At 43.3% G+C, this 22,020-nt stretch overlaps 1 protein-coding gene across 1 annotated transcript in view; it reads left to right on the top strand.

Moving 5' to 3' along the window:
• The window catches only part of Trank1 (tetratricopeptide repeat and ankyrin repeat containing 1), an 85,458-nt gene that overhangs the window by 54,690 nt on the left and 8,748 nt on the right, over positions 1–22,020 (top strand). The window contains exons 11-18 of the mRNA XM_028787105.1: positions 120–2,987; positions 7,963–8,162; positions 8,473–8,610; positions 12,923–13,066; positions 14,480–14,636; positions 18,169–18,257; positions 21,485–21,588; positions 21,684–21,816. Of these exons, the coding sequence (XP_028642938.1) occupies positions 120–2,987; positions 7,963–8,162; positions 8,473–8,610; positions 12,923–13,066; positions 14,480–14,636; positions 18,169–18,257; positions 21,485–21,588; positions 21,684–21,816 (3,833 nt within the window). The remainder of the gene's footprint in view (positions 1–119; positions 2,988–7,962; positions 8,163–8,472; positions 8,611–12,922; positions 13,067–14,479; positions 14,637–18,168; positions 18,258–21,484; positions 21,589–21,683; positions 21,817–22,020) is intronic.

Below are 22,020 nucleotides of genomic sequence, written 5' to 3'. Positions count from 1 at the left end.
TCATGAGTATCACATCTTTGGTGAAGGTCAATGCTGTATGATGCCTCAAACTGGCCAGAGTCTGCTGTCCCCTGAGAAGAGTGGCTTTGTACTCACAGAATTCTGTTTGTGTCTTTCAGCTGACATTGGCTTTAACTTCCTCAGCCACCTGTTGGACTTGTTCTTGTCCAACCCTACCGAATTTTACTACCTTAATCCTAATGTCCAGGACAGCAATGGGAACACATTGATGCATCTCCTCTTCCAGAAGGGCATGCTGAAGCGCACGAAGAAGCTGATAGATCTGCTAGTCAAGTTTGACATCAACTTCAACCTGAAGAACAAAGCAGGCAAGGGTGTTAAGCACCGGATTAAGAAGAATGATGCTCTGCTTTTGGCTTGGAACAAAGCGCTGACGGAGAACAGGCGGAAGAACCCTGCTGCCCACCTGGGGAGGCTCTCTAGGTCTTCTGCCCCGGGCCATACATCTCAGCTCAAGTCCCAGACTTCCTTTAAGTCTTTGCCATGTGGTACTGCTGACAAAACCCTTTCTAAGGGAGTCACAGAGATTCTCCCTGATGTTCAGGTGACCAGGCAGGAACCTGAAGCCATCAGGACACGTTCTTTGAGAGACCGCCTTGTACAGGACATCGCAGTTCTGATCCAGCAGGTTGAGTTGGATATGTCTCTCCCAGCGGACTATCCTCAGCGAGACTCTCCCAAGGTAGCGGCTGGCACAGAAGGAAAGAAAGACAAACTCCAGAGAACTCAGAGTATGGAGAGCTCTGGCTGTAGTGAAAACAACTCTGTTGCCTCTGAGGCTGGGGATGGGCAGGCTCAGGCAGGCCCAGGGGCTTTACAGCTTGTTCCAGTTGGTAATAGATTGGGGGTAGCCAGTGATAATCAGGAGAACTGGACCATGCAGGAGATTCAAGCCTGTCTGCAAGACTTTGATAACATGACTTGGGAGATTGAATGCACTTCAGAAATGCTGAAGAAGCTGTCCAGTAAGGTTATGACCAAAGTTATAAAGAAGAAAATAATCCTTGCCATCCAGCAGCTGGGAAATGGTGAGTGGACCCAGGGCCTGCAGAAGCGGCTGAGGCACTCAAAAGGAAACATCCAGCTCTTTGAAGCAAAGCTAGACAAAGGTGCCAGGATGCTGTGGGAGCTTGCCATTGACTTCTCTGCTCGGTGCAGTGAGAACTCTGAGAAAATTATGGGTACGGAGCGGAACACTTACTCTCTGGAAAAATCAGGGCGGGTCTATACGGAAATCATCCGAATCTGGGACATTGTCTTAGATCACTGCAAGCTGTCAGATTCCATCATGGCCATCTGCAGTGCCTATACCCGGGGCTTGTCCTGTGTCCTTCGAAAGAAGCTGAAGGGTATCAACAAAGGACAGGTATCAGCTAACATGAAAATCCAAAAGCGGATACCCCGCTGCTATGTGGAAGACACAGAGGCTGAGAAGAGCGTAGAACAGGTAGATCCTGAGTACTTTCCTCCAGCCAGTGCTGTGGAGACGGAGTACAACATCATGAAGTTCCACAGCTTCAGTACCAACATGGCCTTAAACATTCTCAATGATATGACAGCAACGGTGGAGTATCCATTCCGAGTGGGTGAGCTTGAGTATGCTGTGATTGACCTCAACCCTAAGCCCCTAGAGCCGATCATCCTCATTGGAAGGAGCGGCACTGGGAAAACAACCTGTTGCTTGTACAGGCTTTGGAAGAAATTCCATGTTTACTGGGAGAAAGCTGAGCAGGCAGGAAGCCCATTGCTGTCCAAACAGATCTTGCCAAAGAGAAGGTTGGAAGTAGACCCAGGAAAAGAGGGTCCAAGTCGGGAGGAAGAAGAAAATGAGGAAGAGGAGGGTTCCATCAAAGTGGAAACAGTGGATAGTATAGATGAAGAGCAAGAGAGTGAAGCCTGTGCAGGAGGAGCCACAGCGGAGCCAGCAGGGGACAGCCAAGTAGCAGAAGGATGTGTGCCAGACCACCCACACCAACTGGAGCATCTACATCAGATCTTTGTGACTAAGAACCATGTCCTATGCCAGGAGGTGCAAAGAAATTTTATTGAGCTCTCCAAGTCTGCCAAGGCCACCAGTCACTATAAACCACTGGGTCCCAATGTCCACAAACTCCAGGACCTGAAGGATGAAAACTTCCCTCTGTTTGTGACTTCCAAACAGCTTCTCCTCCTGCTTGATGCTTCTCTGCCAAAGCCTTTTTTTCTGAGAAACGAAGATGGAAGCTTAAAAAGAACCATTGTAGGATGGTCCACACAGGAAGAGTTTAGCATCCCCAGCTGGGAAGAGGATGATGAAGAGGTTGAGGCTGATGGGATCTACAATGATGAGGAGAAAGCTACAGAAACACAAACAGGCGATAGTGATCCCCGGGTGTATGTGACATTTGAGGTGTTCACCAATGAGATATGGCCCAAAATGATCAAAGGGAGAAGTTCCTACAATCCAGCACTGATTTGGAAAGAGATAAAATCGTTCCTGAAGGGTTCCTTTGAGGCTCTTAGTTGTCCTCATGGGAGACTGACTGAAGAAGCCTATAAGAAATTAGGGAGGAAACGATCCCCCAATTTCAAGGAAGACCGGAGTGAGATCTACAGCCTCTTCTGCCTGTATCAACAGATCAGGTCCCAGAAAGGGTATTTTGATGAAGAAGATGTCCTGTACAACCTGTCCTGGAGGCTGTCCAAGCTCAGGGTGCTCCCCTGGTCCATCCATGAGCTTTATGGTGATGAGATTCAGGACTTCACCCAAGCAGAGCTGGCATTGCTGATGAAATGCATCAATGACCCCAATGCCATGTTCCTTACTGGAGACACTGCCCAAAGCATCATGAAGGGTGTGGCTTTCCGTTTCAGTGACCTGCTCTCTCTGTTCCACTATGCCAGCAGAAACACAGTAGACAAGCAATGTGCTGTTCGAAAGCCCAAGAGGATCCACCAGCTGTACCAGAATTACAGATCTCACTCAGGTACCTCAGGCCTTAGGGGAGGGGCTAGAGCATTGGCCTTGGGCTAAGTCTGTATCAGAAGAAAAAGCTAGTGGTTTGAAATTTGTTAGTTAATATGCTCAAGAGTAAGAGAACTTATGATTTTTGCCAGCACTCATCTGTAAATAGACCACTGAAGCTGTAGTTTGATAGAAATGAATCTCAAGTGACTGTGCATTCCTGGAGTTTACATGATGTAAGGGATGATGTACGTTTCAGGGGAGCATTTAAAGTATGATGTAAACCTTTGCTAACTAACACTCCTTTGTAGTAGCACCAGTCACCTGGCCGGAGATCGTTGGCTCTAATGTGATAGAAATTACCGATGACAAGAAGCTCTTTATGTGCTTCTGTATCTGTCAGCATGTTTACAGTAGCAGGAAGTGACAGCAGGCAGGCAGGTAGGAACCACAGAAGGTGACACTGTGGACTTGCACAGAAGTTCTGCAGGCATTGAGTAGTAGGACCTTTAACTCTACAAATGTTACAGCTCTAGTGTAGGCCTGGGAAGTCAAAACTTTTCTTCTTTCTTTTTTAATTTGAAAATTTAAGTGAATTAAAATATAACTATATCACTTTGCCCTGATTATACTCCCCAAGTCTCTCATCTGCCCCTTCTCACTCTCAAATTCATGGCTTCTTTTTCTTTAATGATTATTGTTACACACACACACACACACACACACACACACACACACACACACACACCCTACTCAGTCTGTTTAGTGTTTGTCAGGGCTAGTCCCAGCAGTTGACAGGTTCGTGAGAGGAAATAAGGAATCTGAGGGAGGAGTCAGGCATGGTGGTCAGGGGAATCTTGCAGCTCTGACTGACTAGCAATCAGGTTGCTTCTTTATTTATGTAGATTTTTTTTTCTCTTCGAGACAGGGTTTCTCTGTGTAGCCCTGGCTGTCCTGGAACTCACTCTGTAGACCAGGCTGGCCTCAAACTCAGAAATCCACCTGCCTCTGCCTCCCAAGTGCTGGGATTAAAGGCGTGCGCCACCACTGCCCGGCTATTTATGTAGATTTTACAGAACAAAGACAGACTCATGATTCTTCAAAAAGTACAGATTATATCACTTTGTCTCTGGACATGTGCTTGATTTTTCATTACATGTCTGGGTTTATGACCAAAGCAAACATATTTATTCTGTGACAGCCTGCTTTTAGGCTGGCAGTACTTGCAGTTTTAAAGTGTTCCAGAAAGTATTTGATCTTTTTATGAGTAGCAAACACTAATACTTAATTCTTTTACTTATATCCTTTTATCATCTATGCTATTAAGTAGGAAAAGTTTTATTTTAGCCAATCTATCTTACTTACTGAGTTCTAATCCTCCAGGGGCAAACTCTGTGTGAGTGCCTATCTTTAAACTACATTTTTAGAAAGCCCTAAGCATAGTCTAAAAAGAGGCCTTTGATCTATTACCAATTCTCCTGGCCAGTCGGAGTTTGCCAACTATCTCTGAGTTTACTGTTTCAATTATACTGTTTGAGTTTGATTAGAGATGGATATCCCAAAAAGATTACTGGTGTCATGGCCTCATAAAGTTATTCCTAGCATCTTTGCCAGATAAAGTTACTTCCTTAAAAGGAGAACTCCCAGGCCTGGGGTCTCTGAAGCCATTGGCCCTAAAAGCTTGACAAGTCTTTGAAATCCTAAGCCACCTGGGCCTGCAGTGTCTCTTTGGCTCTTTAATGGCCTTTCTCCTTCTACAACCTCAGTTCTCTTCCATCTTTCTGATTACTCCATCCCACTTGCCTCTGTCCTGGTTGCTCTGCTGAACTCAGGACCTATTCTTCATTGGCCATATGTTTGTCATCTTCTCAGCTGCCTCTCTACTGTTATGGCCTCTCTCCTGCTATTGCCCTCATGGCACTCTGCTACCTCAGCAGACTGCTTCTTTCTTCATGTTAACAGTCCAGTCTGATGCAAAGCAAAGGAGAAAAGGCTACTCACTTCTGCCTTTTATTGTGACTAATATTGTGACACCATGGAAGGGAAGCTACTCAGGAAGATGTCTCTCAACTATTTGAGTCAAACAGCCTTCTTATATGGCCAGAAAAGGGGTGCTTGTACCAATCACAACACACTTTGAATGCAAACAAAGGTTGTCTCTTTAGTGCCAGTCTCAGCAACCCTTCTGCTAGGTCACTAGGGGACTTACTCTTCTGGAGTAGGTAGAAATGGTAGCAGGGACATCTAGAGTTTATTGAACCTTGTGATAGCAAAGTCTCCTAGAAACTGTTTGAAAGAGTCCTGACTGAAGCTATGCCTCCAGGAGTTGTGGCTGTTGGCTGCCATCGTTGTATAGTTTTCTCAAGGCATTTATGGAATTCAAAATGGCTGGTGCTGATAATTCTGCTGGCTGTTTGGTTGTCCTTTTATCCAAGGGAGGCCAACAGCTGCCAATTAGGGAATCAAACTGCCCTGCCTCCCAACTTCTTTGCTTATTTAGAAGACATTAAAGAATTTATAAATGCTGGGTTTGGTAGTACACACTTTTGATTCAAGCATTCTGTAGCCAGAGGCAGGCAGATCTCCTTGAGTTCAAGGCCAGCCTGATTTACATAATGAGTTCCAGGTTAGCCAGAGCAACATACTGATAGGCTGTCTCTACAAGAAAAACAAAGAAAAAAACAAAAAACCCTTACTCTTAACTCTAATAATGACCAGAACAGCATTTTAATGATGTTTAACACTTGCCCAGTGCCACCAGAAAAAGATGAGTCCACTTTATCAGCTTAAAGTAATGTTTGGTTAATAGTTCATCAGTCCTTAAAACAGCTTTTCTCTCAAAGAACCCAACTTGGAGATAATATATGCTTGAACACTTTCTTTTTTCCTTTTGCATTTTTCACGTGTTGTGTATGTGTGTAGGCATGTGTGGGTATGTACATAGGTATACATGCATGTGTATAGAAGACCAAGGCTGAAGTTGGGAGTCTCCCTTGATCCTTCTCCAACTTATTCATTGAGGCAGCCATACCTCATTGTTTTCTTCCTGTCAGTTATCCTTCTGTTTCTATGGTGTTGCCTGTTATGGACATCTCATGTAACTAGAAAGACACAACATGTGTTTATTTTGCTCAATTTTATATGGTTTATTTTACTTAATCTTTTCAAGATTTACCAAAGATATATCAAAATATAGTGTGTGTGTGTGTGTGTGTGTGTTTCCTTTTCATAGTCAGCCAGCCTGTCTTATTCCATATGTATGGTGATATCAAAAATTATTTACCTAGTTTTCTGGACGATATTTAAGTGAATTCCAGTTGTCCAGCACAGTACTTTTATGCCCTTTTTTTGGGCTCCTCCATCAGTGTAAATTTTTGGCCATTGCTAGTTCTTGACTAACAGGAAACTACAGTGGCAACAGATTTTCTTAGGAACAGCCATTATGTTGCTAATTATGTTCATTATTACTGTATATTGAAACTTGTAATAATTAAAGAATTAGATAATACATTTTTCTTTACTATTTAATAATAGTTGTGATAACACATACGATTTTTTGGTGTTCTGCCTTAACCTACCTGGTGTTAGGCAATGACAGATGGCTTCTAAGGGAGCTAGAGAGACCCAAGGAGATAGGTATTCAGTCTGACTTGAGATGCCATCACTTAGAGGAGCTTAGTTAGTTCTCACGTGGTGGAATCCATTAGTAACGTTTCCGTAGTTTCATCTGGCCCATTAGGTTCTTGTAAGGATTTCATGGAGTGCTTTTTATAAAGGTAACTATTGTATCTCAGACTTTAGTCAGCATTACTTTAGAGCATAGATAAGAAATGAGACCTGATGGAAAAAAAGCTTTTGGAAAGTCTGTTCTCTGGCTCTGACAATTTTCCTTTGTCCAGTCCTATTTCAGCTGTGTGAACCTGTAGGAAAAGGATGATAGAGGCCATGGTTGTCTCCAGTTAATGATTCCTCATGATCTTACCATGGAAATGTTGCTCCTAGTGCTGTGGGGACCAATGGGAGGAAACAGTGATTCTTGATTTCTTACCATATTCTTACCATATTTATATGGACATTCTAGTACCTGTGATTGTAGTGACATGTCTGCCTTGAGTTCTTCAGACAGTGATCTTTCTGTTATCATCAGAAGTTACAATTGAGGGCCCATAAACCCTCTTGGTACAGCAACACATTTCTGCCTTCATCTACTACACCCAAAGTGATAATGTGAACATTGTTAACTGAGTGGGAACTGGATATAAATTTGAAATAAAGTGTACTGTCAGGGTAGCCGGCTAGCTCAGTTGCTAGAGCATGGGACTTTTAATCCCAGGGTCCTGGGTTAATGCCCCTCGTTGGACGCCATCTATTGCATGTAATTTTAATAAACCATGCTAGTTCTGGCTAGGCTCTGGGGCTAGCAGCCGTCTGCCTCCTAGCTAACGCTTTTCTCACAAATGTTGGAGTGCCTTCCTGGCTATACTCTAAGAACAGCCCTCACTGACCACCCCAGTTTCACTCAGCTCCTACGTTAGCTCTCCCAATCTCTGCTTGCTGCTTGCCCAGTGGCACAATGGCCGCCTTACCTAGCTCTCTTTAGCACCATGGAAGAAAAACACTAGAGACTTTTATATTTTAAAACTGACCACATAACTCAAAGGCTAGGCGAAAAAATCCTGCCCTGTTCTCCTTGGCCTCTGCAGTTGCCTGCAGAAGCTATAAACTGTCAGTGCCCCAAGAAACCTACAGCTTTCTCTCCATTCCACTGTCTGATCCTGCTGCAATTTCTCTGTCCCCCTCTTCTTGTCCTGCCTGGAAATCCTGCCTTATCTTTCACCTAGCGATTGGCTTCTGTCGTCCTTATTTAACCAATCAACAATTAGGGAAACTCCTCCTACATCAGTGGTATATACTAGCTCCCCGGGAAAAGAAAACCAAATAACCAAAACCTCAGGCATGCTGTGCAGTATCTGACAGGTGCTTTCTGTTTCATCCAGGAATCCTCAACCTTGCATCTGGAGTGGTGGACTTACTTCAGTTCTATTTCCCAGAATCCTTTGATCGCCTTCCAAGAGATTCTGGACTTTTTGATGGTCCTAAGCCAACTCTCTTGGACTCTTGTAGTGTAAGCGACTTGGCAATTTTGCTGCGAGGGAACAAAAGAAAAACTCAGCCCATTGAATTTGGTGCCCACCAGGTAAGCTTCTTGGGATTGTGTATTCTGAAATAAGTCAATTCGAAGTCTCAATCATGAAGAAGAAGAAGGAGGAGGAGGAGGAGGAGGAGGAGGAGGAGGAGGAGGAGGAGGAGGTAGTGAGTTACTATGCTCTTAATACAGAATGAGTATGTGCTTGAGAGAGGCTGTTAACTGTCTTCCCAATTCTAGATGACCAAGTCAATCTTGGCCAGTTCTCTTTAGAGCCATTACTTGTTTCTCAGGGACACACAAGACTTCCCTTTATTTGTCTTTGTAGATTCTGATATTACTTGGGTTTATTCTGTTTTAGGTGATTCTTGTTGCCAATGAAAAGGCTAAGGAGAAAATTCCAGAGGAGCTGGGGTTAGCTCTTGTGCTAACTGTTTATGAGGCCAAAGGATTGGAATTTGATGATGTCCTCCTTTACAACTTCTTTACTGATTCTGAGGTATGTCACACTGGATCAGTCCAGGTCTGTGCCTGGACTTCTGCCCTGTGGAAGACAGTTTGGAGCTGAGGTTAAGAGTTTGTTACAGATACCTGTGTTTGTTGTGGAGCACCTTGCACTTAGGGTGGGGTTTAGGAGTCAATGGGGTGGGACTTGAGACTAGCTCTGAGTTGTTATGGGCTACTTTTCCATGTACACATCCCTGGCTCTCTTATATTCATGTTTTCTGAATGACCAGTACTCAAGGCCAGATTTTATTAGCTGCTGTTATAATTGGCTCCCAGGGATGTCTAAGTTGGAACGAGTCCTAAGGAGAGCCATACACAAGGGCCAGATTAGCAGTGTCCACCCTAAAAGGGCAGAACTGGGCAAAGTCAGGTGAAAGACAACTCCAGGAAGACAATGAGGCTTGTTCCGGCCTGCTGGATCAGGTAATGTGAGTGACAAGAACAGTCTCTCTGTCCCCAGCTCCCTTTGGCATGCTTCACTACCACAGCTTCACACATGTAGACCACAGCAGTCAGAGTCTCTGGATTCATCCCCAGTGACTTCTGTGCTAGCCATTGCCTTAGTGTGGTTCCTGAGTCCTTGCCATGCTTTTCTTCTTCTTCTTTTATTTTTTTTAATTTCTTAATCACTGTTGAGTGAGCCACTAAATCAAGACCATTGCCCTGTGGCTTCTAGCCACTGGTTTCTTTTCACTGGTTTCTTGTCTTTGGTGGGGACTCTGGCTGACTGCTACGGGTCTTCTTTGTGCTACAGCTTGTTGTGTTTTGGTCCCTGTTGCAGATTTTCTGTTACAAGTTTGGAGAGGCTGTTTTATACCTAAATTGGAGCACCTTTTAGCTTTGATACCTTAAAATTTACCCCTGATATGACTCTTGAAATAGAATCCTTCCTTATGTTTTAAAATCATACTTAAATGCCATATTTGATTTAATAGCATTTATGTCTGGTACTGCCAAGGCTGCCTTACCATTTATAAGGGACTTTTTGAATATAGTGTCTCATCCCACCAATGCTCTGAGGCCCTAAGGAGTTTTATTACCTTTATTTTGTAGATAAAGCCAGAGGTTACTGGGTTAAGTAATTTGTCCGTAGTTAAAATATTCATAGCAGAATCTGAAGAAATGCTTTGGGCACTAAGTATTTTTCCTTTGCCCTCCTTTCCTTCTCACATGTGGATTGGCTTCCAGAATTTTTCACAATGAATAAATATATCATTGCCATTTCTTGTGTACAGCCCCTTCCTGGTAGGTTTGTTAATAAAAGCAGATGCATGCTCATTAACCCTGCTACCATTTTCATCTCTGAGGTCTAACTTTTTTTTCCTAATAACACATCCACTGGTCATGGTTGGACTGAGGCTCTCCTGAAAGAGAAAGGGGTAAGACTTTGTTGTTCCTGTCCTTTATTAAGTGCCATTTGTATGCACATGCCAGTGATAAAGTCAAAGGTCAAAGATTTAAGGATCTATGTGGGGGAGCTTTGCTTTTGAAAGAAAAATCAGTTACTCTTTTCACCTAATCCTGGGAATGGCACAGGTGTCTCCCTGTCCTCCCACTGATGACTCAGACTTTGTGAAATCAGAACGACACAAAAGCAACAAGCACCTAAACAGAATCTTTTGATAGTATTTGCTTTATTCTGTGTCCATAAGGAGCCCTCTAATGAATACTTTTATATGTTGTTTACTGGTGTAACGCAATTGTGTGTTCCCTGGTGCAAAGTGTGCCCCCGATTCATCCTTTACAATCTCCAGACCGGGGAATGCTACGAGAAAAGGAAAGGAAATGCATCGGGGGGAAAGAGAGGGAAGGCAGAGCAAACTTCCCACCCTCTGTGGTCTGGAATTTAGTTTCTTTAGAGGTGGCTGTATGAAAGTTTCTGAACAGTAAACCATGTTTGACATGAAGGATGGTGGAGATTGTCTGTCTTTGTTCCTGTTACTGTCCCAGGCAGCACTGCCTTGGAACGTCTGGCATTTGGGCTTGGGTGGATATTTGGACCTGGGTGTGCATGGGCATGGGTGGACACTGTGTTCTTCTTTTTAGATTTATTTTGCCTGTTGATTCACAAAATTACCAGATTGTTGTCAGAGTTGGGAGGCCAACCAAGGAGTGGCCATATCAGACCCTTAAAGGATGTTTCTTCATCTTAGTGGAAAAGTTACTTTCTCAGACAACCCTAAACCATCCTTGGGAATTTAGAAGGGTGATTGCTATTTACACCCTGTCCTGAGGGCATTCTTTCTTTCACACACATATAGGAAAGGGATGGGGGCCAGGAACCTCGAAACCCACAAACTTTGTGGGAGACTTGCTGTGGAATCCAGGCCTTTTACTTGGAAGAAGCAGCTTCTTTCATGGTCCCAAGTGCTGCAGGTCTGTTATCCTTGCTATAAACACACAGCTTCTTCTTGTGTTCATCTTGAAATAATAATAAAAATATTTATTTCCTGGAAAGAGGTAGCCACAAACCATCTGAGCAGGTTTGCTTCTCTCCCAACAGTTTTACAATGCATCTAGCTTCTTTGGCCCATTTGTCAGCCTCCCCCTTTTTTGCCCCTTTGCCTGCCAAGAGAGTCCTCTTGAGAGTCAGCATTTTTACCTGCTTTTCTTGGACAGCTTGCTAAATAGCTTCACAAGAGGATGTTATGAATATGCCCTAAAGAGTTTTTCTAAACCTTTCAACTATTCAAATGATTTTACCTATGGTTGACATCACTTTTTGGAGTATGATAATGAGCCCCATAATTGACTTTTATAGTAACACAACCAGCCATGTTTAGTAGACAGTGCTTTAGCCATTTCACTTTGTTTAATTATGTAGTTAGAATAATTTAAAGCAAAAATCTATCAGCACTAACCACTTCATGGTTTGAGGATCCTTGAACACTACAAATATGTCAACAAACAGTATGGACAGAGGGAACCATACTCCTTTTCATAGTGTGGTTAAGAAATGCCACATAGGGACAACATTTAAGACACAGGCAGCAGACAAAGATGTCAGGTTATATCACTTTATAAAAAAGAAAGGCTGGAGAATGAAGTGGCTACACTTAGAAGATATAGTGATGTGTAAAATCTGAGACTTCTGGGAGTTTCACATTTTAAATACCACATGTAACCTGGGCAGTTCAGCCTTGCTAGGGTGAGAAACCAATTCTGAAGCCTGTTGACCAATTCCAGCCCACTGGCTGTTTTCCATAACTTGGTATTAAGAATGGATTTTACATTTTTAAATGGTTAGAAAAAACTCAAGAATAATATCTCTTGGCACATTGAAATTATATGAAACTCAATTTAGTTTTGACCAATAGCTTTATTGGAATATAGCATGTCCTTTCATTCACCTGTTATCTGTGGTTGCTTTAGTACTATGGCAGACTGACCAGTGAGAGACATGTAGCATGCACAGCTGACCCTTTGCAGTGGTTCTCAACCTTCCTCATGCTGCAACCCTTTAATATAATTCTTCATGTTGTGGTGTCTCCCAACCATAAAATTATTGTTACTTCATAACTATGGTTTGCTACTGTTGTGAATCTTAATGTAAATATCTATGTTTTTTGATGGTCTTAGGTGCCTCCCAAAGGGGTTGTGACTCACAGTTTGAGAGCCACTGCTTAGAGGAAAAATTGCCATCCCCTAGTCACACAACTACCTTAGCTTTGGGGGTTTGGGTAAAGGAAAGAAGGAATTAAAAGCAAGTACTATACCCTCAACATTGATTATCTCCTTTTCTTTACCAACAAAATTGAGTTGTTCTATTATTCACTATTAAGAATATTGTGTTCAAGGTCAGATAGTTAATACATAGAAAATTTAGTTATTAATGTATCTTGTCTACCTTATATTATGTTAGCATACAATATCTGATTTTCTTCTCCATTCTTAGTTGACTAGTTTAGATAATTCTGCTGCCTGTGTCTTAAATGTTGTCCCTATGTGGCATTTCTTAACCACATTATGAAAAGGAGTATGGTTCTCTCTGTTTATACTGTTCGTTGACATTCTTTGAATTGCCATAACATCCTGGGGCCCTTAGCATTTTTTCCCATATTGGGTATCTATGTCTGGCTTCTGAACCATCTTATCTAAGTGTTGGTGTATTTTCATGGTAGCTTCTTTGACCTGTGGCTATGCAGCCTTATCTTCTCCCACCTAATCTGAGAACTTGGGATGTATCCCTCTATACAACTGTGTTGAAGGCTCCACACCTCTGGGTGGGGCTCAGTTCTCCAAGAAGCTTGGGAGGCACTTCAAAAGCAAATTCTGTTGTTCTTCAACTTGTTGTTGTTGTTCAGGCTTACAAGGAATGGAAGATCATTTCCTCATTCAAACCATCATCTGACTCCAGAGAGGAAAACTGGCCATTGGTTGACGTTCCCTTGGAAAAATCAAGTTCCTCTCAGGCTCGGTCCCTTATGGTGAACCCAGAAATGTACAAGGTGAATATGTGTGATTTGTCCACATAGTGATTTAGTATGGAAAGAGCAAATAAGGCTCGGAGGGAAGCTGAGATGGAAAGCAGAGCTTTCCTTGCAGCTGGCTGTCCTTCTATTACATTAGCAGTGGGAGTGGGGAAGGGAAGGTGGTGTTGGCTACTTTCTCCCTTTCAGCAGAGCACTGGACCATGTAGATGGAAGTGCCTTCCAGTCATTTAGTTCCTCTGGAAGTAAACTTTACTTAGGAAATATAATGAAATCACAGAATGTGTCTGAGCTAGTTTAGTAGTAATGACAGTTGCTATACAATGTATGAGTGTAAGCAAGTCGCAGCAGTCGTGAGGTCCTGCTGTCCTGCTCAAAGGTTTACAATAATTCTTTAAAACTTAATTTTATAAAAATGTTTATTTTATTATTTATCTATGTGTGTTTGGGTTCCTGAGGAGGCTGGAAGAGGACATTGGATCTGCTGGAGCTGGAGTTCTAGTCATCCTTTGTAACGGCCGTTTCTTTTGTAACAGCCGGTTCTGCTACTTTGTAAAGGCCGGACAGTTCTGCTGCTCCGGTCTGCAGGTCAGGGTCTAGCAAGAGAGAGAGAGTGGGGACAGAGGAAGGGCAGAAAAGGGGCGAGAGACGCAAAAGATAGATGCAAGACAGAGTCCGGCGGAGTCTCTTCAAGTCTCTTTATTCTCCTCTCTTCTTCTATATTCTCCTCACTCCTTCAGTCTCCTCACTCCTCCCATCCATAGAAAGGAAATCCTGGGTATTTATACCCTTTACCACGTGACTTGCCCTCGTGGACAAGCTCAACTGAAGCCACTACGTCACGTGCCTTGTAGCCATGGATACCAGGAGCACCTTGCAGCTGGGGGCACTAAACAGTGTAACAAGATGTTTATCAGAGTATGCTCAGCTATTGCAGGCTGTTGAAACAAGTCTCTTGTCAGGGTAATGGCTCGAGATGGCTGTAAAGATGATAGCCACTTTCGGCTAGGAGTCGGCTCCCAACAATCCAGGAGCTACCTGCTGGGTACTTACATGAGTGGAAATGGAGTTCAGTCTTCTACAGGAGCAGCTAGTGCTCTTAACTGCAGAGTCAATTCTCCAGCCTCTAAAACTTCATTTCTTTTTGTGGGCCAGTGAGATGGCTCAGTGGGCAAAATGTTTGCCAGGCAAACCTGGCTACCTGAATTCTGGAGAATTCAAGGAGAATGAGAGAACTTACTTAACAAAGTTGTCTTGTGACTTATACATGTGTGCCAACATGTGTACATACAATATACAACAAATAATAAATAAAGTTAAAAATTAGCTTAGTCTTTGTGGTTTTCCCAAACCAGAGTAAACCCTTAAAGCATATTCATACTGTCAGTTGGGTACAAGGCTCATCATCTGTGTCCTCAACCTTCTTGTTAGCTCCTCAATGGAGAGCTGAAGCAACTATACACTGCCATCACTCGGGCTCGGGTCAACCTCTGGATCTTTGATGAAAACCTAGAGAAACGGGCTCCTGCTTTCAAATATTTCATTAGAAGAGATTTTGTTCAAGTTGTAAAGACAGATGAAAATAAAGGTAAGATCTCATTAAACTATTCTTGCTGTCAGAGGGAAGAAGTCTCCCTACCATTGTCTCTACTGTTCTGATGGGTGTGTAGAAAGGGCACAGGTTTTGATGCTTTGTGTTTTATAGTGCTTAAGACTGAACCTGGGCCCAAAGCAAGTGCCCTGCCACTGACTTGTGCTTCCATCCTGGGCTGTAGAGTTTCGTGTGTTTAATAGTATCCCCTCCATGATTTCCTTAGAAAAAACATTTTAACTTAGTTATGTAAAGGCATCTAGGAAAGAGTGTTTACAATGCATTTGTGAGAGTTTGCTAATTAGGGAAAGTCTGTTATTTGTCCCTTAAAAGTGAGTGTTTGGATGAGGGTGCAGGTACTAGACTATAGCAGTATAATACAAGTTACCATAAGCCTTTGCATAGCTTGATTAAGATTACCTATCAAAATGGAGATCATACAGCTCTAGCTGTAATGACAAGGAAATGAAAGCAGCCAGTATCCAGTATGGGAAAGGCCAAAACACCATGTGATCACTAAAAAGACTAAGATAGATTTCTAATATAGAAGGGTCTAATTTTTAAAGAACTTTATATTTAATACAAATATAAAAACTATGTATGTCTATCAGCATATAGCAGAATAGAAAATTTGCATGTACATATGTATGTGTGTATGCATATGAAATCTGTTTGAGTACCTGTAACTGTTAAACCAAACTCATTTCCCACACCAGTACATTAAGAATTAGGTTTGTGAGTATCTTAATTACTGTTCTATGAAGAGACACTATGACCAAGGGAACTCCTATAAAAGAAAGCATTTAATTGAGGGCTTGCTTACAGTTTTATAGGATCAGTCAGTGATCATGATGGGAAGCAAACAGGCATAGTGTAGTATAGTAGCTGAGAGTTTTACAGTCTGATCCACAAGGAGAAGGCAACAGGCAGACAGGGACACTGGGCATAGCATGGACTTTGAAAACCTCAAAGCCCATTCCCACACCTCTTCCAACAAGGTCACACATAATCCCACCCCCAAAAACTGGGGATCAAGCATTCAAGCATATGAGCCAATAGGGGCCATTCTCATTAAAACCACCACAGTAAGAGTCCAGACAATCCATTGTTTGATTCCTAAATATCAGAGCACAAGGGCCAAGAATTCAGTTAGTAAGGGAGTTATTTGTATCTGTTCAACTCCTGGTTATGGGTTATGAGGGTCTGGAGAAGAAAATGTATAAATACACATTTGCGTGGCTGCTACTCTGATGCTGACTTTACATTGCTCACTTTTGTATAGATCTTGTGGATGTGAATTTGTTGAGTAGATGTAGACATAATTTCCTTCTCTTTTAGATCCTTTGCAGTATTAGAGGGGTTTACAAAATTATTATATATTATCATAATTTATAAAGACTAGCTAATAAAACAATGAAGTTCCCTGAGTAAGATAACCTGGAAGAAAAAAATCTTCCCTCTATGTAGAAGAAATATGTCTGTCTTGAGAGCTAGTTAATGAGTTGGTTCCTCTAGACTATGTTTAATTTCTCTAAGGGTTGGGGAAGAAGCAAGGTTTATCTACTGTAGAGAGGCTTGCTGAATACCTGGCTATTTCTGGTTATTGCTGATAGCTTAATTGGGGACTGGGATCCAACATTCCTTTCCCAGAAACCAACTGTTGTTAAGAAAAATGGTGCAAAAAGTTGAAGGTTTAAAATTCTAAAAACCCATCTTCTCAAGGACCCTGCTATCTGAGCATGTCCTTTTAAAGCCTGACTTTCTCTTCATGGGCTTTTCCCTCCTCACTAAAAGGAAAAGGAGTGGGTTGGCATAGTATGTAATTGCCAACTTATCCTGTAGCTCATTTTAATCCTCAGATATGGTCTGGCACCACTGGAAGAGATGATTAAGATAGGTAGTTTATCTACAATGTTAAATATTCAAGAATGACAGTTTCTTTTGAATATCAGCTCTTGTATAGCACAAGAACAAAGTCAGTCTTAACCACAAGCTGTAGTTGTACACAGTAAACTCTTCCAGAGTATCTGTCTCTCCAGGGCAGTGAGTGAGAGCTGAGTGTGGTGATGATACATTTTGGCTTCTTCACTGTGGTTGTCTCTTCCTCATCAGATGTGGTGTGGAGTTTTGCTGTGGGGATAAACTCCCACCCAGAAGAGAGAGTCAACATTTGTGACTTCAGAGTCCTTGCTGCATTATGTTCCAGATGACTAGTGGATGGAAGCAGGGATGGAGCAGGCTGTGTAGCTCTGCCTGGGTTTGCCTCTTCTGAACACGGTTGCCTGGCTTCCTTAGTTGGTACCTTTTAGTCTAGGCATCTCAGATTCCTTTATCTTTGATCTGGCTTGCTGTCATTGTCTTGGCATTCACCGTATCTCTGGTACGTCATGTGCTGCGCATCGCTGCTCATTGCTGGTGACATTCTGAGGGCCATGGATGGAGAGGGCTGGTGCAGTTACAGCAAGGTTTGTATGGAACAGAAAGGACAATCAGTAGATGATTACAGTAGTGTATGACCACCGACAGGAATGTGTTAGATTGTCTGCAGCTATGAGGACAATATTGGCAGCTAAAGCACAAAAATGTTTTTTTTCAGCTTGGGATTTTTAAGCTTCACATTGGTATGCACAGCTGATACTCTTTAGTAGAAACTATATTTTGAATCTTTGTCTTTTCTTCAGCTAGCAATAAGTGAGTACAATATTTTCTAACAAGGCTGGTCAGTGGCGGTGAGTCATAGCTGCCAGGCATCCATGCACACACAACAGTGAATGCCCACTACGCCACAGTGTGCTAGTTTGGCAAGCCAAGCACTATTAAATTTACGATATTTCCAGTTTACTATAGGGTTTATTGAGATGTAACTCCAACAGAATCCAAATAGCATATGTATTGTAAGATCCTGTAACCTTGAATCTGGGAGCTTGCTGAGAACTAGTTGGCTTTGGATTTTCAAGGAGGAATTAATAATCACTGTCTTCTACTTCATAGCTACAGACAAGGAAAACAGACTAGAATTTAAAACGCAAATTATGTCCTTTTTTCACTCCTACTTCCTCCTGAATCCTACAGCAGCCCGTCCCAGTGCTAAAACACAAGTTGATGAAGTCTAGACTGTCAGCATGAGTGCCACAAGAAGTCACTTTCTCACAGCTCTAGTTGGTACAACGGCGCAGTCAAGGAGTGTGCTGAGCTAGTTTATTCTGAGGCCACTCTTGGGCTTCAGATGAGCAACACTTTCTCACTGTGTCCTCACATGATCTTTGCTCTGCATGGTGCACTTGTGTGAGTGTGAGTGCGTGTGCCTGTGCATGTGTGTATCCTTATCTCTTCCAAGGATACCAGTGAGATTGGATTAAGAATCATTCTAAAGGTTTCATTGACTAGCTCTTGTCTCCAAATAAAGCCCTGTTTTGAAGCAGTAGGGATAAAGAATTCAATGACTATGAGAGGAGATAGTTTAGGTCAGACAGGTATAAGTCAATGACTACTGCTTGGAGAAACAAACTGGCTTTCCCTTTCATTGTAGACTTTGATGATAGCATGTTTGTTAAGACCTCAACTCCTGATGAGTGGATCGTACAAGGAGACTATTATGCCAAGCACCAGTGCTGGAAGGTAAGGAGCTGGGTCAGACACTAAGGGTAAGGGATGTCTGAGACTGCTGGCCTTGGCAGAGCTCATGGGAAGATTTCCCACTATCACACTGGTGACTAGGACTCAGTGAGGATGGCAGTGATTCTGTCACTTCCGAGTTTGTCCTGACAGGAGGAGAACTCCCTGCACCCTTCCCTGCCCAGTAAGTGTAGACATGGGCAGTTCTTCATTTCAGGCAATTGCTGGCACATACTGATAGATAGGCAGAGTGTCGTGGCCTGTTCCCTGCCAAGGACCCCTCCTATTTTTATTTCCTTGATTGAGTTTTACAGTTCAACAAAACCATCAATGGCCCAATCTTATTTTATTTCTTCCCCTTTGTCTGTGCAGCTTGTTAGTGTGTTCCCCTTTGTATCTGCAAGTGGCTGCTTTGGCAGCATCCCACACAGGAATGAAGGCAGGCACTTGCTTCTTTAGGATCCAAAGTCCCCAATGGACTTGCTCATATTTCTCTGGGTCAGTACTAGGTCACATGCCCCCATCTCTGCAAAGTCATCTGGGAGTACAGTCCTGCCTGACAGCTTCAGCCCTTATGGAAAGTAGATTTTTCCATCTGACAAGAAAGGAAGGAGGATTCTGTGGGTAGCAACACCACCACAAACAGAGCCCTAAAAGATGACACTTTCTGGAACTGACTGCCTGGGCACCTGGGTGACTGGGTACTCATGTCTGTAGCTGAAAGCAGCTGTGCTGGGTTTGACTGATGGCTTTCTTGACTTCTGCACACTATGTATGGTGTCCAGGTTCTCAAGTGTCACAGAAAGATGCCCATGGTTTTGCTTCTATGACTAACAGACACTGTGAGACAGTGGTTTCTTTCTCTCTGGGGTTCATTCTATTGCCTAGAAACTCTCATTATTGGATTCTATAAAGTTAGGCCTTAGTGAAGGAACTAGGCAGTGGAAAAGACCCTGGAATTGCAATTCAGAACTGACTAAAGCCATGCCATGAGATGCCTGCAGTCTCACGTATCTGGGAGACAGATCTCTACAAGTTTCCTTAGCCTAGATTCCTAGAAGACTTTTGTCTGTGGTGATGACAGAGGAAATAGTTTACATGCCCAGAAAAGAACACATATCTGGGTTTCTCAGCCACTTGTTGCTGGATAACAAATACCTCCTACCCGAATTGTGGCTCATCACAAGTAATTTGTGATGCTCCCAGGTCTAAGGGCTGGCAGTTTGAACCAGCTGTATAGCTTCTGGGCTCACATGGAGAATTCATATGTCTACACTCAGCTTCCATTCAGTTGTGTTGTTCTGTTTCTGGTGCTTGGCTGGTTCCTGGATCTGATAATGGGGGTGGGGGTGAGGGTGGAGGCAGCCACTGGATTCTTGGAAAACTTGTCCCTGATCCTTGGGCAGGTCAGTTTGGATTAGTTCATATGATACCAGGGTTCAAAGAGGTATGTCAGTCCTTGGAGGCCTGGTCTTAGAATTAGCCCTGTACTCCTTCTGCTGAATTCTCATTGAACACAATAAACTGATAAGTCACAGCCTACACTGATGGACAAGGAGACAGGCAGACTCATGAGTGCAGTAGAAGCAGCAAAGATAGAGTCTAAGGAATGTGGCAGCAGTCAGAGGTGTGAGGGCACTGTGGCATGAGGTGAAGAACAGAACCATGATGTTAGAGATTTGCTGTGTATGGAAAGTCATTTTCAAAATATGTAATATTTAGCCTTAGAAATTGATAGAAGTATCGAGCGTTTGCCTGCTGTAAAACCAAAATAGTTTTTGTCAGGGTGGAGGGAGGCAGCAGGGAGGGAACAGCAAGGCAAGATGGGCAGTGGTAGTGGTGGGCACGAGCTATAATGTGAAGTCTCCCTTTCGTTCCTTTCAGAACATCATTGATGTTACCCATATGTGTTGTCCATGGGATTCCAATTATTTATCCCTTTAAAAATACCTTTTGAATGTTTGAATCTAAAATTTTTTTAGGGGAGCCGGCACAGATGAGAATGTTATAAAAAGCCTTCTCCTCGCCTGACTTTATTTTGACCCTGCTAAAGGACTTCAGGACTCAGGTGGCTTATTGAGTTTTTGGCTGCATGTCAATGAATGTGTCAGAACCACCGTGCAAGATCATTCATCCAATAAATACTTGTTGAGCTATGGGCCAGACATTCTATTAGATCCTAAGAGATGATGGTGAGCAACAGTGGACTCTAGACAAGTGCACAATGCAGGACCGCAGGGTCATAGAAGAGAGCCAGCTGTCCCCAGAGCCACAGGTTCTGGACTCGGGAGGTCAGGGAAGCCTTCTTTGAGAAATGGGGTCTTGAGACTTGTAGAATAAATGAAGTGAACTAGGCAGAGAGAGGAAGTGGGAGCATTTCAGCTAGAACAGTGCATGCAAAAGCCCTAGCTGGGAAGGAGGGTGGTGCAGGTCCCTGACCCACTGGCCTGGAATGACAGGAGCAAAGGGCATGAGTGGGAGAGGTCATTCTATCTGAGTCACCAGAAAGCATCACTAAGTGCCTCCTGAATCAACACTGCTACCTAATGCCAGGTGCAGTGTGAGCCTACTGCTTCTCTAGCTCGTGCTTTGAGACAGTGCAAGCACTCCTCTTTCAGAAGAGCAGCTTTCTGCTGGCCAGGATTTGAATTACGCTTGGAGACCCTTTGGCACCTTTTGCACATCTTACAGTCAGAGGTTTGTAAACACAGATCTGCATGCTCCAAGGATCTGGATATGCTCTGATGCCGTGGCTACTGTATTTCTACAACACCACGTCTACACTGCTGTCTACTAGCATACAAGTGCCGCTGTAGTTAGCAACTATGTCAAAGCCCAGAAAAGCCACTGGGGGACTTTGGACCCATTGCTCCATGGCTCTGACTGAGGTTGCTACTACATACAATGAGGAGGGCTCGCCCCTGTGCGTGGCTATTAGAAGATTAAACAAAGTTGGTGTCATGGTGGCCTATAGACATATGCTGTATTCACCTCTTCATGGCTACTGGCTATTTCCTAATGAAACCTTCGGATTGTGTTAGCTGGTCCAACAGCTGGGCTCTGTCTTCGGAGATGCCTCTCTTTAAATTACCTGCACCTTCCTGCTCTTCCCTGTCAGATTGGGCTGGGCCAGACACAGAACTCTGTCCATAAGAACATAATGCATGTGCTAATTCTTGTTCTATTAACTTCGTTACCTTGCTGGGAATCAAACCTTTGACCTCTTCTAGGTTGCAGCTAAGTGTTACCAGAAAGGAGATGCATTTGAGAAGGAGAAGTTAGCCCTGGCCCACCACACTGCCCTGAATATGAAATCCAAGAAATTCAGCCCCAAGTAAGTGTCTCGTCGGTTTAGATTCTCTCTGATGAGAGCAGCAGGTTGAATATTCCAGCCACATTTCATGACAACGCTGGTTTCTTTTCCCACAGGGAGAAGGAGCTGCAGTACTTGGAACTGGCTAAGACTTACTTGGAGTGCAATGAGCCAAAGCTCTCTCTTAAGTGTCTGAACTACGCGAAGGAGTTCCAGCTCTCTGCCCAATTGTGTGAGAGGCTGGGAAAGGTATGGTTCACCCAAAGGCATTCCTTGAAGAATGGGCTTCATCTGGGCAAATGGAGGTGCTACTCAGCCTCTGCTTGTGGCAGGAAGTGACTCTAATTCTTGAAGGAAGGAGAGACTGGCCCTGTGATCCATGATTGTTCTTTCTCCACTTGCTCATGAGAGAGAGAGAGAGAGAGAGAGAGAGAGAGAGAGAGAGAGAGAGAG

The sequence above is a fragment of the Grammomys surdaster genome, unplaced genomic scaffold (genome assembly GCF_004785775.1).
Source record: "Grammomys surdaster isolate TR1022 unplaced genomic scaffold, NIH_TR_1.0 125606, whole genome shotgun sequence".
Classification (NCBI taxonomy): Eukaryota; Metazoa; Chordata; class Mammalia; order Rodentia; family Muridae; genus Grammomys; species Grammomys surdaster.
This window is presented reverse-complemented; position numbering and strand designations above follow the sequence as displayed.